We start from the raw sequence: 15211 nt of genomic DNA, 5'->3' as shown, positions 1-15211 counted from the left end.
GTCAATGAACCTCTCCAAGAATTTCTGTCTCTGACACCCCGTTTCCAGGTTAGAGATGGTGGAAACTTATCTTTCTTCACTCCCTCTCCTGCAGGCGTTAAACAAAGTCCCCCCCCTTTTCTCCTGCTTCCAAGGGGGTTTCAGTAATTATAAATGAAGGAAATTTAAACTTTTTAAACGACTTTCCAGACTTTAGCTTACAAAGTTTTTGCTTCAGTCTATGTACAAAAAGCGGAAGGCGGACGTCCTGCTTTGAACCTTCCCGCTTCGGTGCCAAATTAAGATATTTCTTGATCCAATTTTCCGTTTCTACTCACGGGTACTTGTTTTAAATCCAATTGTCCACAGGAAAAAGTCAGCGCTCTCCAGCAATGGCTGTGCGGCTTCACTCCGTGAAAGTAGCAATCAGTTCGCAGCACCGCGCCGCTCACCCCACTTCACTCCGGAGCCCCAAAATGGGGTTCCCGGTGCTCCTGGTACCCTGCCAAACCCCACGTTCCCAGGCTTCCTCCGCCTGGGATTTCTAGCGGGTCCCCACCTTCGCCGCGGCGGGAAGACCCAGTTTCCACGGAGCCAGTTCCTCCAGTCGGAGGAACTCCGCCAATCGCCGATGGCGCTAACCCAGAAGTCTCAACATGCGTGTGCTTTTGAGTTACTCCGTGTCGCTTTTTGAACGATTAATTTTATGGAAAAAAGAACCCACCATTTTAGAGCAGCCCACCATATAATCTATTAATAATCTCCTACAAGACAAGGCAACCGCCTTGTTCACCTACCCAGGGTTCCTACTCTGGATAACACCCCAACATAATACCTGAATACGGTCGTACCTTGGAAGTCGAATGGAATCCGTTCCGGAAGCCCATTCAACTTCCAAAACGTTCGGAAACCAAAGCGTGGCTTCTGATTGGCTGCATGAAACTCCTGCAGCCAATCAGAAGCCGCAGAAGCCCCAAAATACTTTGCCAACTGGAACATTCACTTCTGGGTTTGCAGCGTCCGGGAGCCAAAACATTTGAGAACTAAGCTGTTCAAAAACAAAGATACGACTGTATTCAGTGCATCAGCAAGCCTTACAACTGACAAATTATTTCAAGCTTTTCTCCTCCAGGCATGAATCTAGTCCTCATGGTGTTTTGAGAAAGAAAGAAAAAGTTGCTCTCGTGAGCAGATGCGAAGGAAGGGGGTAAACTCTCTTTCCTGGGAGGTTTTTAAGCAGAGGTTGGACGGCATCCTGTCAGGGATCCTTTAGTTGTGATTCCTGCCTTGCAGGGGGTTGGACTAGATGACCCGGGGTCCCTTTCCAACAATTCCACGATTCTACAACTGTTAATCACACATGTCTCCACACTGCCTGACCAGGAAGCAGGATGGAGAAGCCAGCCGTTGCTCGACCACAAAGGAGCACGGGATCTTACTCGTTTGGGAGAACAGCTCCTGATCCCAAGAAGATTCCCAGAATAAATGTGTGAATCACAGTAACAAGGGACAGGCAGACATTGCAGATATACAACACCGATGTTATATCAAAATGTCGGCGGGGGTGGGGAGGCTATTGCTTTTATTTTGATTATGTATTTTGTGGTTTTATATTTTGATTTTATTCTGTGAACTGCCCTGAGACCTCTGGGTATAGGACAGTATATAAATTCATAAAAAATAATATTACAGTGGTACCTCAGGTGACATATGCTTCAGGTTACATACGCTTCAGGTTACATATGCTTCAGGTTACAGACTCCGCTAACCCAGAAATAGTGCTTCAGGTTAAGAACTTTGCTTCAGGATGAGAACAGAAATTGTGCTCTGGCGGCGCAGTGGCAGCGGGAGGCCCCATTAGCTAAAGTGGTGCTTCAGGTTAAGAACAGTTTCAGGTTAAGAACGGACCTCCAGAACGAATTAAGTACTTAACCTGAGGTATCACTGTAACAACAACAACAATATCATCACACAGAATCAGGCCCTTTTCCACATCTCGCCTCTCTTGGGTTTTAGGAGACCCCACTGAGGGTGTCATACAATGGGGAATTTTCTCAAAGGATAAAGCTTGCTTGATCGACGGACAATCCATGTATCTATTGGCCTATTTCAACCTCTTTTTCTCCCGCTCAAGGCAGCCCAGAAAAAGCATTTCGGTCCCAGAAATTCATTTCGACCGTGCAGATAAAATATAACTGATGGAATTCTACAGGACGGGGTATTAGTGTGCGAAAACAGTCGAGATCCAAGGCTCTCCAGGCCTGTAAAGGTAAAAGGACCCCTGACCATTAGGTCCAGTCGCGGACGACTCTGGGGTTGCGGCGCTCATCTTGCTTTACTGACCGAGGGAGCCGGCTTACAGCTTCCGGGTCATGTGGTCAGCAGGACTAAACTGCTTCTGGCGCAACGGGACACCATGATGGAAACCAGAGCGCATGGAAACGCCGTTTACCTTCCCGCCGCAGCGGTACCTATTTATCTACTTGCGCTGGTGTGCTTTCGAACTGCTAGGTTGGCAGGAGCTGGGACAGAGCAACGGGAGTTCACTCCGTCGTGGGGATTCGAACCGCCGACCTTCTGATCGGCAAGCCCAAGAGGCTCAGTGGTTTAGACCACAGCGCCACCCGGGTCTCTCTGCATTAGAGAAGAGCAGGCGTCGAGCAAGGACCCCGAGGAAGGTTCTGGAGGGCGAGAGGAGAGGGGACCCCATGTGTTTGCTCTCACTCGTGCATCTCTCTGGAGACAGCAAGTGGGAACAGGTGGTCCAGCTTCAAGGGGACGGACGGCAGCGCAGAGAGCGAGGAGAGGTTTCTTCTGCCTGGGTGGCTTCAGCAGTTATTCAGGTGGATGATTGCCTCGAGCAGAGCGGTTTGGAACAAAATGTTGCCTAGGCTACAGTCCTCAGCCCACCTTCTGTCGAAAGCAACAGGCCTTGCTTCCAAGTAAACAGGAGGAGAGGAGGAGGCCAGGCAAGGGAAAGGGGGAGACCTTTGCTTTTGGAACGAGTGTAGCCAAAATGGAATATAACTGACATCTTCCCTGGCTGCTAGCCGGAGCTCATGGGGGTCAGAGTCTTGCAATGTCAAGAGGCTGCATCAAATTCATTATTACTTTGCCTGCTGTAACTTCTTATTGGTTTCCCCCATTATTATTTTTTTATTTAAAAGTGGCAAACTGCCTGGGCAGAGAAGCAGGACGGAAGCGGAGCAAACAAGTAAGGTTCCGATCCTGACCCCCTTTACCTGGGAGGAAGCCCCAGTGAATGTAACAGGTAAAAGTAAAGGGACCCCTGACCATTAGGTCCAGTTGTGTCCGACTCTGGGGTTGCGGCACTCATCTCGCTTTATTGGCTGAGGGAGCCAATAAAACAGAGGGAGCCAAAAGACAGCTTCCGGGTCATGTGGCAAGCATGAGTAATCCACTTCTGGTGAACCAGAGCAGCGCACGGAAACGCCGTTTACCTTCCCGCTGGAGCGGTACCTATTTATCTACTTGCACTTTGACGTGCTTTCGAACTGCTAGGTTGGCAGGAGCAGGGACCGAGCAACGGGAGCTCACCCTGTCAAGGGGATTCGAATCACCGACCTTCTGATCGGCAAGCCCTAGGCTCAGTGGTTTAACCCACAGCGCCACCCACGTCCCAAATGCAACAGGACGTGCTCCTAAGTAGACACGCCGACAAAGGAAAATGCCTCTGATTAAACCTGGTCTCCCTTCTTTTTATACATAAGGGAAGAAGCTCTCCCGCCAACCTCTCAAAACTGCCTGTGGAAAATCAATATGGACTGTCAGTGTTTTAAGACCATGTAAAACAGGAACTCCCAAACTCGGCCCTCCAGATGTTTTGGGACTACAACTCCCATCATCCCTAGCTAACAGGACCAGTGGTCAGGGATTTTCTGGGCCTGTCCTACCATTGGGCAGTTGGAATATCATTACAGCAAAGCAAAGTGAACATTGTTAAAGGGATTGTTGTATTCTACCACCTTTGGGGGAGTGCTGATGGAGTTTCTGCTTCTGGTACCAAATGCCCTAAGATATAATAATAATAATAATAATAATAATAATAATAATTTATTTATACCCCACCCATCAGACTGGTGGCTCCCAACAGAATATGAAAAACATGATAAGAGTATGAAAAGAGCCTTTCTGGATCCGACCATACCTGGTTCACCTTCCCATTTTCGACAGTAGTCAGCCTGGGAAGCAAAGACAGCTTTGTCCATCTCTAGCCGGTTTTTTACAAGCTTACCTGGGAGTAAGCCCTTGCTCCCAAGCAGACACAAACGGGCTGTGTACTGATTCGGGGCTCGGGGTCCGAACTGTGCAAGGAATCCCAAGACATAACTGGTCTCTCAAGCACCCCATCATGAACACAGCAAAGGCAGCAGTCCCAGAAGCTTCCCCGCCTCTCTTCGGAAGAAGAAAGGGCCTCTTATATAGTCGTAAATTCCCAGGCTAAGACTTACTCTGTCTCCAGAGCCAGCCACATTTCAGCAGGGCCATTTCTGCAGCGATCTCCAGGCTGATCTATCCCGGGAGGAGAAGAACTTAAGAAAAAGACGAAAGGCAGAAGTTAGGAATGCAGAACTATCAGGATGTAACATCAGATCACCTTCGCTCCTCTCTCTCCTGTCCGAGAAAACAACTTGTTTTTTTCTGCTAGTGGGAATTTTCCAACCGTGGGGTGGAGAGGAGGGAGGAGAGCGGCAATTGGGGTCACTGGACTTCTAAATAAAGGCACAGAGTGTGCGGCTAACCAGATCTTTTTTTAATTCTCCTCTCGAATTATCTCTGTTATGTAAATTACAAAAGGGTGGGGAGGGGAGGCTGTGGCGCCTTTTCCCTCTGCGGGATTTAGAGATTAGCATTTTGCTTCTATCTTTAACTGAAGCTCTCTAGAACATACCTGGAGTGCAGGGCATCGCTTCCAAGCAGCCTCCCCAAACCTGGGGCCCTCCAGCTGTTCTGGACTACAATTCCCATCATTCCACCCCTAGCGGGGCTGGTGGGAATTGTAGTCCAAAACACCTGGGTTGGAGAAGGCTGCTTTAAACTGCTTTCTAAACGTCCCGGCTCCTTTCTGCTGCTGAGCTGTTGTAAAACACCCCTTCGCTGTGCAGTCAGGCTCACAATGAAAACCAAGCTGGGGGGAGACAGAGAGTATAAACACCCACCCATTCAGGGTTCTGCCACGTAAACAAACCCACACGGCTTGAAAGCATATGATTTCACTAATTTGCGCAGACACACAGAGCGCAGAACTTGGCAGAAGTACAGAAATGGAATCAAGACGGTGGGGAATATAAGCACGGTGCCACAAAGCGGCCAGGCAAGGGGGTTGGGGAAAATGTGGTATAATGGTTAGAGTTGGATTTGGACCTGGGAGAGATAAGGGTTCAAATCCCCCCAGTCAGCCATGAACCTTTCGCTGGGTGAGCCTGGACCCAGCCACTGCCATCTCTCACGACAACCCTCCTTCCCCTTCTCTCTCCCCCCTTCTCGCCCCCCCCTCAACCCCACATTGCTTACAACAACAAAAAATGCCTCATATTGACTGTAATTGACCTTTATGAAAGACTCTACAATTTGAAAACAGAGACACTGAATGTACTCTTGTTTCTTATGGGAAATCTTTCAAAAAAATAATATTTAAAACAGTAATAATAAGGGAGGGGGAGAGAGAGAAGAACCCTGTAGGCCACCTGGAGTTCCTTGTAGCCAATCAGAGGGGATATAAATGCAATCAATCAATCAATCAATCAATCAATCAATGAACGGGGTGGGTGGCCAGGAACCCAGAGCAGAAAGGGGAAGGAAGATTCGGGTCTGCAGAATAATAGGAGCACATGGAAGCACATGGAATCCGAAATTAAACAATTTTTAAGAATAACAAAAAATCTGTTTTTAGTCTATGAAATAATGAAGATAAAAACGAGCGGTGAAAAGTCCAGGAGTTTCGTTCAAACAGGGCAACAAAAATACTACAAAAAAGTACCATTGAGGCTGTCGCCCAATATACACTTATAAGGGAGCAAGCCTCATCTGGCGCTTCCCCCCAGGTAAACCTGCCTCGGTTCTACCTGGCTGGATGAAGCCTGCAAGGCGAGGGATAAATGTGGAGAAGAGAGGAGATATATTTTTTTTCCAGTGGCGGCAGGAGAAACCCAAAGCCGGATGGGAAAGGATCCCCAAAGTTTATCTCTGCGTTCCCGTCTCTGCTCCGCTAATCTGGAGCTTGTAACTGGACCCAAACTCTATTTGCGATTCCACCTCCGGCAGAGGAAAGAGAACTCAAAATGAACCCGGGTCGCCGCGCTCTGACGTTGTCTGGACCAGGGTTCGGTTACACCCGCTTGCTGGACCGCTCAGATCACTCACATTTCTCCTGAACGAAGGGGATGGATGCGCCTTGGGGCTGGGTAAGGTGGATCAGCTCCGCTCCCTCCTTCCCACACCAAGCCTGGGATCGGGGCGGGTGGCTACAGGGCTGCCTTGTCGCCTCTCTCTCTCTCTCTCTCTCTCTCTCTCTCTCTCCTCCCTTCCCACCTGGTGGATCCGTTGCAAATAAGAAGCTGCGCCGCCTCTCCCGGGGTTGCAAAGATGCGCACGCGATGGCCAGGTGCGCCCGTGCCTGCCTGCGTTCTTGCGCGCAAAGAAACTCCGCCACGCGCCACCCCTTTGCGCCATCCCTCGCCCAGCCCATCAGGTCCAAGTCCTCTCTTCCCCACCCACCCACCTCACCCTGCTTTTTACCTAGAGAGCCCGCCACCTTTCCCGGGACTCGCCGGGCAGCCACATCAAACCTCTGGCAGATGGAAACACAACACCCTCCCTTCAAACGCCAGCTCTCTTTCTCTCTCTCTCTTTGCACAGAATTCTGGGAGTCGTAGTTTGCACTGGGCAGCGCAGCCCGGGATGGACTTCAGCTCCCAGGATGCAAGAGGAGGAGGAGGAGGAGGAGATGCTCGCCTCCCCCCCCCCAAGGCCCCCCACACCTGACTCCCCCTGTTTCGTTGTGCATCCGTTGCAAAGGGGAGGAAGGTCATTAATGCTCTCTGGCGCCTACTCAGAAATCAGCCCCATTGCTTTCGCATGGGGCTGACCCCCAGGTATACGGGCATCTAGGATCCGCAGCCTTGGAGAAAACAGAAAACTGGGGAGCTAGATCTCCTCTCCGTCGTCATCTTGACCCAAGAAAATCAGAGTTTTATAGTTCAAATCGGGGGAAAATAAATAAAGTAAATGGACAAAAGTACAAAGATTCAAAAATGTTTAGGGGTTTGGTTCTGGAGAAGACTCTTGAGAGTCCCATGGACTGTAAGATCAAACCTATCCAAGGAAATCAGCCCTGAGTGCTCACTAGGAAGGACAGATCCAGAAGCTGAGGCTCCAGTACAGTGGACGCTCTGGTTGCAAACGTGATCCGTGCGAGATGCACATTCGCAACCCGCAGCGGCGCATCTGCGCACGCAAGGGTTGTGATTCGGCACTTCTGTGCATGCGCAAAGAGCAATTTAGCACTTCTGTGCATGCACGACCTCTGAAACCCAGAAGTAACCCATTCTGGTACTTCCGAGTTTTGGAGCGTCCGTAACCTGAAAAAACACAACCTGAAGCGTCTGTAACCCAAGGTATGACTGTACTTTGGCCACCTCATGAGAAGAGAAGACTCCCTGGAAAAGACCCTGATGCTGGGAAAGATGGAGGGCACAAGGAGAAGGGGACGACAGAGGACGAGATGGTGGGACAGTGTTCTCGAAGCTACCAGCCTGAGTTTGACCAAACTGGGAGGCAGTGGAAGACGGGAGTGCCTGGCGTGCTCTGGTCCAGGGGGTCACGAAGAGTCGGACACAACCAAATGACTAAACAACAACAACAAATGCTTCCCCCCCCCCGGGAAAAAGCACTGGGCATTCCAATCTTCCAGTCCGAGTGGGACTTTGTTCTTTTGCTGTCTGAGTAGCAGGTTTTAGATAGGAAAGAGCCACAAGCTGTGTCCACGCCATACATTTAAAGGACACCCAGCACACCCCACCCCCATAGAGAACCCTGCAAACTATAGATTTTTTTAAGGTGCTGGGAATTGTAGTTCTCCTAGGGGGTGAACTACGGTTCCCGGAGTTCTTGATGGGGAGGAGATGCACTTTAAATGCAGGATGCATCCGCAGCCTGGGCAGGTGCAGTTGAAGCAGCTGGAAGTGTGTGCAGCAGCGATGCTCCCATCTGTTCCCCGCAGCATGTTTCTCATTTTGCTCTATTTTTAGTGGCGCTTCAGCACATCGGCTGCTCAAATGATGCTCCGGTGACTTGCGCCCCCCCCCTCCACGCCACCCTCTGGCTTAGAGAAAGGACAAGAGGCACTGACCGTGCCAAAAGAGAAGCCCACCGAGGCCCACACTCTTGTGTCCCTCCTTACGTAAGGCTTTGGCAAAACAGGAAAAAACAATGAAGCAGACGAAGGCATCTTTCCTCTGCCTCGGGGCCACGACAACCAGGCGTGTGCCAGGCATGCGTCTCCTCGGGAGGAGGCGCCCCAAGTTGTTTTCACCACTGCTCACCCCGGCTCGCTAAAAACAATCATTTAAAAGTAGTTGAACTCTAATGGAATTAAAATAATATAAAAATAATATTTAATAATATTTAAAAAACCCAGCCTATTGAAATATAGGTGATGAAAACAGCACAGTACTATTTAAAGCCCTTTAAAAAAGAGGGGGGGGGAGCCAGTTCCCAAAGGCCTCTCGGGATAAGAGAGTCTCCACCTGCTGGTGGAAGGACCACAAAGAGGGAGCAGGTCTGGCTTCTCTAGGGAGGGAGTTCCAAAGTTGTCTGGGAGCAGCCACCACCGAGAAGGCCCTGTCCTGCGTCCCTGTGAGGCTGAAAGAAGGTCTTTCCCTGAAGACCTCAGAGCCTGGGCAAATTCCTGTGAGAAACTATGGTCTTTTGGATAGTCTGGACCTAACTAGCACTTTGAATTGCGCCCAGGAACTGATCAATAACCTGTGGTTACCTGGCCTGTTCCTTACCTAGCCAAGAGACTGGCCTGTTTCTCCCTCTGGGATGTGGGGAAAAAACAGATCCCCCTTTGTTCAAGAGCAAAGATTGAACAGGGAGAATTTACTACAGTGTTGCTCGTGCCTTTCCACGGACAGACACTGATGCCATCTGCTTATTTACCATGCGCATGAATGGGACACTGGGGAATCTGCGCTCTCCCCCAGAGCTGCAATCTGCATCCAAACGGTTCTGACGTTGTGAAGAAAACGAGTTTGTTGATATCAAGGCTCATTTTACAAGGAGGAAGAGCACAGGGGCAGGTGGGAAGAGGAATCTTCAAGAGCGCCGTTGCACCAAGCTGTGTGAGAAACCGGGTGTGCAATTGTTTCCGTTGGAGTTGTGATGGCCTGGGACTTGGGCTCGGAACCAGAGAAAAAGACAAAAACAGAAAAATAAAAATAAAAAATAAAATTCTCCACTTTCATTACCTTCTTTCCATGACCTCCTCCTCCTCCCATCTCTTGTATCTTAATTAATAATTGTCACAGCAAATCCTTTCCATAATTCATAATATTCTGTCATTACATTACCTTACTCTATTTTCATCTTATCTTATAAAAAACCTTAAAAACTTAAGACTTAAATCTTGTTTTTACCAGCTTCTCTCATAACCATTACCTTTTTACCTAATTCTTTAAGCATTTTTACAAGAGCCAAGTAGTTTCATTTCAACATTTTTCCAACGTTCATAAACCATTTCTAATGATAAAAAAAGAGAATAAAAACAATCCAATCTTCTTCCAGCGTCCCCTCCCCCCGGTCCCGGAAACCAGAGAAGTCTCAGTCTGCACTGGATCCTTTGCCTCAGGCATCACCTGAACCAAGTCTGGGGCCTGATCCTGAAGAGTCCCAGTCTGCACAGGTTCCCCAGCAACAAACATCAGCTGGGCCGAGTCAGGGGCCTGAGCCTGCCCTGGCTCCATATGCGGGGATGAGCTCGTTGCCTCCAGCTGGGCCATCACTTACAGCTGCTCCACAGTTGGGTCAGGGGAGGCTGAGGCGGCCCCTGGGTCTAGTAACCCACCGACGTCTCCTGAGCTGCAGAGACTGAGGTCTGAGAGAAGGAGAGACCTGAGTACTCGCAGGAGGAGTGCTCACCTTCAGGCGAAACAGGGAGGTGAGTCGCCGGGGGATCAGGACCGGCCGCTGCCCCAACGAAGGTAAAAGGCTGTCGGACCCCGCCCCAGCTTGCGGGAGCAACATTGCTGTATGCCAGACCCTGCCTGAGATCCTGTACCTGTCCTTGCCTGGTATCCTGCCTCGTGTCCTGCCTCAGCCCTGTCGAAGTGACTCCTAGCAGAACCTTTGGATTCTGGTCCGGTCCTGGACTGCGTTTCATGGGTTACCCCCGGGGCCAGCACAGGAGTTTTGCTGCTGAAAACAACTGGGGAGAATTACCTCCGAGCACGGATGGTGTTCGTTCACCGTCCTACCAATTAGCTACAGGCATTGCGGACATATTAGGAATTTGGAAGGAAGTCCACGATGACCAGCTGTTGGGGTGTGTGTGTGTGTGTGTCTGCGTCCATCCTGCCTCCTCTTGTGGCTGCTACGCCGCTTGATCAGCAGAAATCAGCAGGCAACATTTTTCACAACTGTTTTATACTTTATAATTTAGAATTTAAATGTATTTTCATGTAATGTTTGATACTTCCAGCTGATGAAGGTGAATACATCGAAACACGGCCCTGTCCTGGCTTCTGATCCACAATTGACTTCTGACTTCTGCTCAATGATTGAAACTAAGATCTTCACGTCAAAACTGACCATGGACTAACATGAACTTATCTCTACTCATAAACTCTTATCTTTAATACTGTAACGAATTATTGTATTATACATTTCCTTATGAGTTTGGGTTTGAAATCTCTATTTGAATTTATAATCCTTGTCAGAATACATGCTTCTGAATGGATTAGTTTTTGTTACAATTGACTATTGATTTGCGAGTAGGGACCACTCCCATTATTGAAACTTATATTGGCCAGAGTTTTTGGTGTGCTTTTTTCTTGGTATATTTAGTAACAAGAACTCCAACTTATTTAATGACATGGGAGATCAACAGCTGATGCCTGAAGTTCAAGCCGTGGTTGATTGTATTTGTATTTTTTACATCAATATATCACTTTTCCCTTCCAAGGTGTTGCCTGTGCTTCTCCCCTTCCCCATTTTACCTTCACAACAACCTGGGGAGGTAGTTTGGGTCAAGAGACAGGGACTGGCCCAGTGAGCTTCATGCCTGATCTCCGGTGGTCAAATTCTGGTCTCCCAAGTCGCAGTCCAGCACTCAAACCATTATGCCACACTGTCTGTCTGGTAAAGACACAGCCGCAGGCAAGAGTCAGAAAGTTGGAAATCATCGGAAGAAGGCTTCCATGCAGGAAGGTGGAGTATCAAGACTCAGCTCTGGTGACCCTCGTCAGAAATTCACCAATAACTTCAACCTTACAAGGGACACGGGTGGCGCTGTGGGTTAAACCACTGCTTGCTGATCAGAAGGTCAGCGGTTCGAATCCCTGCGATGGGGTGAGCTCCCGTTGCTCAGTCCCTGCTCCTGCCCACCTAGCAGTTCGAAAGCACGTCAAAGTGCAAGTAGATAAATAGGTACCACTCCAGCAGGAAGGTAAACGGCGTTTCCGTGCGCTGCTCTGGTTCGCCAGAAGCGGCTTAGTCATGCTGGCCACATGACCGGAAGCTGTACGCCGCCTCCCTCAGCCAATAAAGCGAAATGAGCGCCGCAACCCAGGAGTCGGCCATGATTGGACCTAACGGTCATGGGTAACTTTATTCCCTTACAGGGGTTCCTTACAACAACCCCTGATAGTTCAGTAGGTAGAGCATGAGACTCCTGATGTCAGGGTTGTGGGTTTGATCCCTGTGTTGGGCAAAAGATTCCTGCATTGCAGGGGGCTGGACTTAGATGACCCTTGTGGTCCCTTCCAACTGTTATTCTATCTGCAATCATATTTTACAATGAGCTCACCGTTTGCTTTGGCTGCTCAGCCTGGATGCTAATGTCCATCCTGCTCTCTGGTTGTTTCAAAGGCCTGTTTGTCTTGCTAGAGGAACAGCAGAAGAGGCTTCTCTCAGGGCTCAGTTTAACAAACAGGCAGCCAGTGTTGCTGCAGTTCAAATAGTAGAGCTCAGTCCCAGCATCTGTGGCCCTTTCGCTCTTAAAATAAGGTTTAAATCAGGGGCAGGGGACTTCTGGCCCTCTGGAGGTTTAATGGACTCCAACTGCCATCAGCCCCAGCAAACAAGGCCCACAGTCAGGGATAGGTAAAGGTAAAGGGACCCCTGACCATTAGGTCCAGTCGTGGCCGACTCTGGGGTTGCGGCGCTCATCTTGCTTTATTGGCCGAGGGAGCCAGCGTTCAGCTTCCGGGTCATGTGGCCAGCATGACTAAGCTGCTTCTGGCGAACCAGAGCAGCGCACGGAAACGCCGTTTACCTTCCCGCCGGAGCGGTACCTATTTATCTACTTGTACTTTGACGTGCTTTCAAACTATTAGGTTGGCAGGAGCTGGGACCGAGCAACAGGAGCTCACCCCGCCACGGGGATTCGAACCGCCAACCTTCTGATCGGTCAGGGATAGGCTTGCCATATTTCAAAAAGTAAAATTCCTGACGCCCACAAAGTTGTTGAGCTTCCCAGTGCTTTTCCCACCACGCTGACACGCAGCCGGGTTCCCCCTGACATTCTGCAGATTTGGCAAACCCCCCCCCCACGCCTTTTCTACACCTGAAAATCAGGACGTGTCTGATTTGGACCGGCATCCTGGAGTCTAGCAGGCTTTAAAAAAAAACCAATTAAAAAACAAAACAACTTTGAGTAAACATGCATAACACAACCTAGTTACAGACACACATTATATAATGCCTTCTACAGAGTCAGATGAGCTTGCAGCAAATGATTAAAGCAGGCATAGGCAAATTCCGGCACTCCAGATGTTTTGAGACTAAAATTCCCATCATCCCTGATCGCTGGTCCAGTTAGCTAGGGATGATGGGAATTGTAGTTCCAAAACATCTGGAGGGCCGGAGTTTGCCTATGCCTGGATTAAATGATCTTAGAAGAGTCGTTACCAATTTTGTTTGATTTTTATGCATCTGTGCAGCCCCTCCAAAGTGAGGCAGAGGTGTTTGGAGGGCTTGATCATTTTTTAGTCCTTTTTCAAAAGGGGAAATAATAATAACAAAACACTTCCTGGAACTGATCTTTCTTTGTTTCACCTCTGAGTAATCGTCTGCATTGTGAAAGATGTTCAGACAAGGCTATATCCCATCACTGAAGAAACATTCCTCTTTAGGGAGCATTGCACACGACTTCCATTGCTGAGCCATCTGAGAATCCACCACCAATAAAACGAGGCAGGTTCTTTGTGTTTAACTGTTGGACTTCAACATCAACTTCGTTGGACTGGTCATGTTGTGCAGATGCCCAGTTATCGTCTTCCAAAGCAACTACTCTATTCTGAACTGAAAAATGGAAAGCGTAATGCTGGTGGTCAACAAAAGAGGTTCAAAGACTCTCTCAAGGCAAATCTAAAAAAATGTAATAGAAACACCAGGAAGTGGGAAACAGTGGCCTGTGAGCGCTCCAATTGGAGAACAGCCTTTACCAAAGATGTCATGGGCTTTGAAGACACTCGAACTCAGGACAAAAGGGAGAAACGTGCTAAGAGGAAGGCATGCTTGGCAAATCCACATCGTGAGCAACTCCCGCCCGGAAACCAATGTCCCCGCTGTGGAAGGACGTGTGGATCCAGAATTGGCCTCCACAGTCACTTATGGGCTCATTGTTAAAACTGTGTTTATGGAAGACAATCTTACTTGGCTACGAGTGATCGCCAAAGAAGAAGGAGGAGGAGGAGGAGGAGGAGGAGGAGGAGGAGGAGGAGGAGGTTTATGAACATCTCTTGGGCAAATTGCCTGACAGATGCAATCTGTAACAAACTCCTTTGACCATTGGCCATGTTGGCTGGGACTGATTGCTATTTCAGACCAATAGCACCTGAAAAGCACCATTTTGGCCACCCTTGTTCTAACACATAGGCTCTAACACAAGAAGCAGTGTTTGCAATCTCTGGTCACACACAACCAATGCTTTAGAGAGAACATGTAGAAGACAGTAGGGCAATACCTATGTTTATTAGATTTATTAGATTTATATAGTGCTCAAACGATCTCAGGGCAGTTCACAAGATAAAAACACGAGATAAAAGCACAAATAAATAGTTAATACAGAATTGTCCAGGATTCAGCTTACTTGGGTGTCCAATGAAGGGAGATTTCAGTATTCCCAGACCTTCTCTGATTGTAGAGCCCCTCGCTAACATAGGGAGAAGATAAGAGTGGTAATGATTAAAGTTTAAGCTGGAAAGAAGGAGCTGCGGAGCAAAAGTTGATTTACAAAGCTGACACAATGACTTCAAGCCTAAATGAGGATTCTGGGTAGTTCTTGGAAGAAGAAGAAGAAGAAGAAGAAGAAGAAGAAGAAGAGCAATTATCTCACATTTGATGTTGCAACAAATGTTTAATATTCATGCATTGATGTTCTAGGACATTTTTAATTACATGTGAAAAGGGTCTAGGGCAGTGTTTCTCAACCTGTGGGTCCCCAGATGTTGTTGGACTACAACTCCCATCATTCCTAGCCAGCATGACCAGTGGTCAGGGATGATGGGAGTTGTAGTCCAACAACATCTGGGGACCCACAGGTTGAGAGCCACTGGAGGGGGTCTTAGTAGACCACACGGTTCACATGAGTCAACAATGTGATGCAGCAGGAGTTCTTTGTCCAGTTATGGGCACCCCATCATTTAAGAAGGATGTTGACAAGCAGGAACGTGTGCAGAGGACGGCGACCAAGATGATCCAGGGTCTGGAAGCCAAGCCTGATGAGGAACGGTTGAAGGAGCTGGGTATGTTCAGCCTGGAAAAGAGGAGAGTGAGAGGAGATATAATCACCATCTTCAAGTATCTCAAGGGCTGTCACATGGGGGATGGAGAAAGCTTGTTTTCTCCTGCTCTGGAGGGCAGGACTCGAACCCATGGCTTCAAGTTACAAGAAAGGAGATTCCGACGAAACGCCAGGAAGAACTTTCTGATGGTAAGAGCTGTTTGTGGTGGAGCAAATTCCCATGAGAGGTGGTGGACTCTTCTTCCT

General features: G+C 48.7%; 1 protein-coding gene and 1 long non-coding RNA gene across 5 annotated transcripts in view; both read right to left on the bottom strand.

Moving 5' to 3' along the window:
- Positions 1–6866, bottom strand: part of PLEKHB1 (pleckstrin homology domain containing B1) — a 49364-nt gene extending 42498 nt beyond the window's left edge. The window contains exons 1-2 of one of the 4 annotated variants that reach the window (XM_081197487.1): positions 6727–6866; positions 4452–4532 (exon numbers count right to left, since the gene is read on the bottom strand). In XM_081197487.1, coding sequence (XP_081053613.1) covers positions 4452–4488 — 37 coding nt within the window. In that variant the 5' untranslated portion in view covers positions 4489–4532; positions 6727–6866. Of the gene's footprint in view, positions 1–4451; positions 4676–4891; positions 5251–6363; positions 6473–6726 lie in introns of those variants that run through there. The other 3 variants (XM_081197485.1, XM_081197486.1, XM_081197488.1) reach the window with 3 other exon arrangements.
- Positions 1–15211, bottom strand: part of LOC308588853 — a 271876-nt gene that overhangs the window by 147711 nt on the left and 108954 nt on the right. The gene's annotated exons all lie outside the window — the stretch shown is intronic.

Source organism: Podarcis bocagei (assembly GCF_964188305.1).
Source record: "Podarcis bocagei genome assembly, chromosome: 6".
Classification (NCBI taxonomy): Eukaryota; Metazoa; Chordata; class Lepidosauria; order Squamata; family Lacertidae; genus Podarcis; species Podarcis bocagei.
The sequence above is the reverse complement of the archived record's forward strand: the minus strand, read 5'-3'. Positions and strand labels throughout refer to the sequence as shown.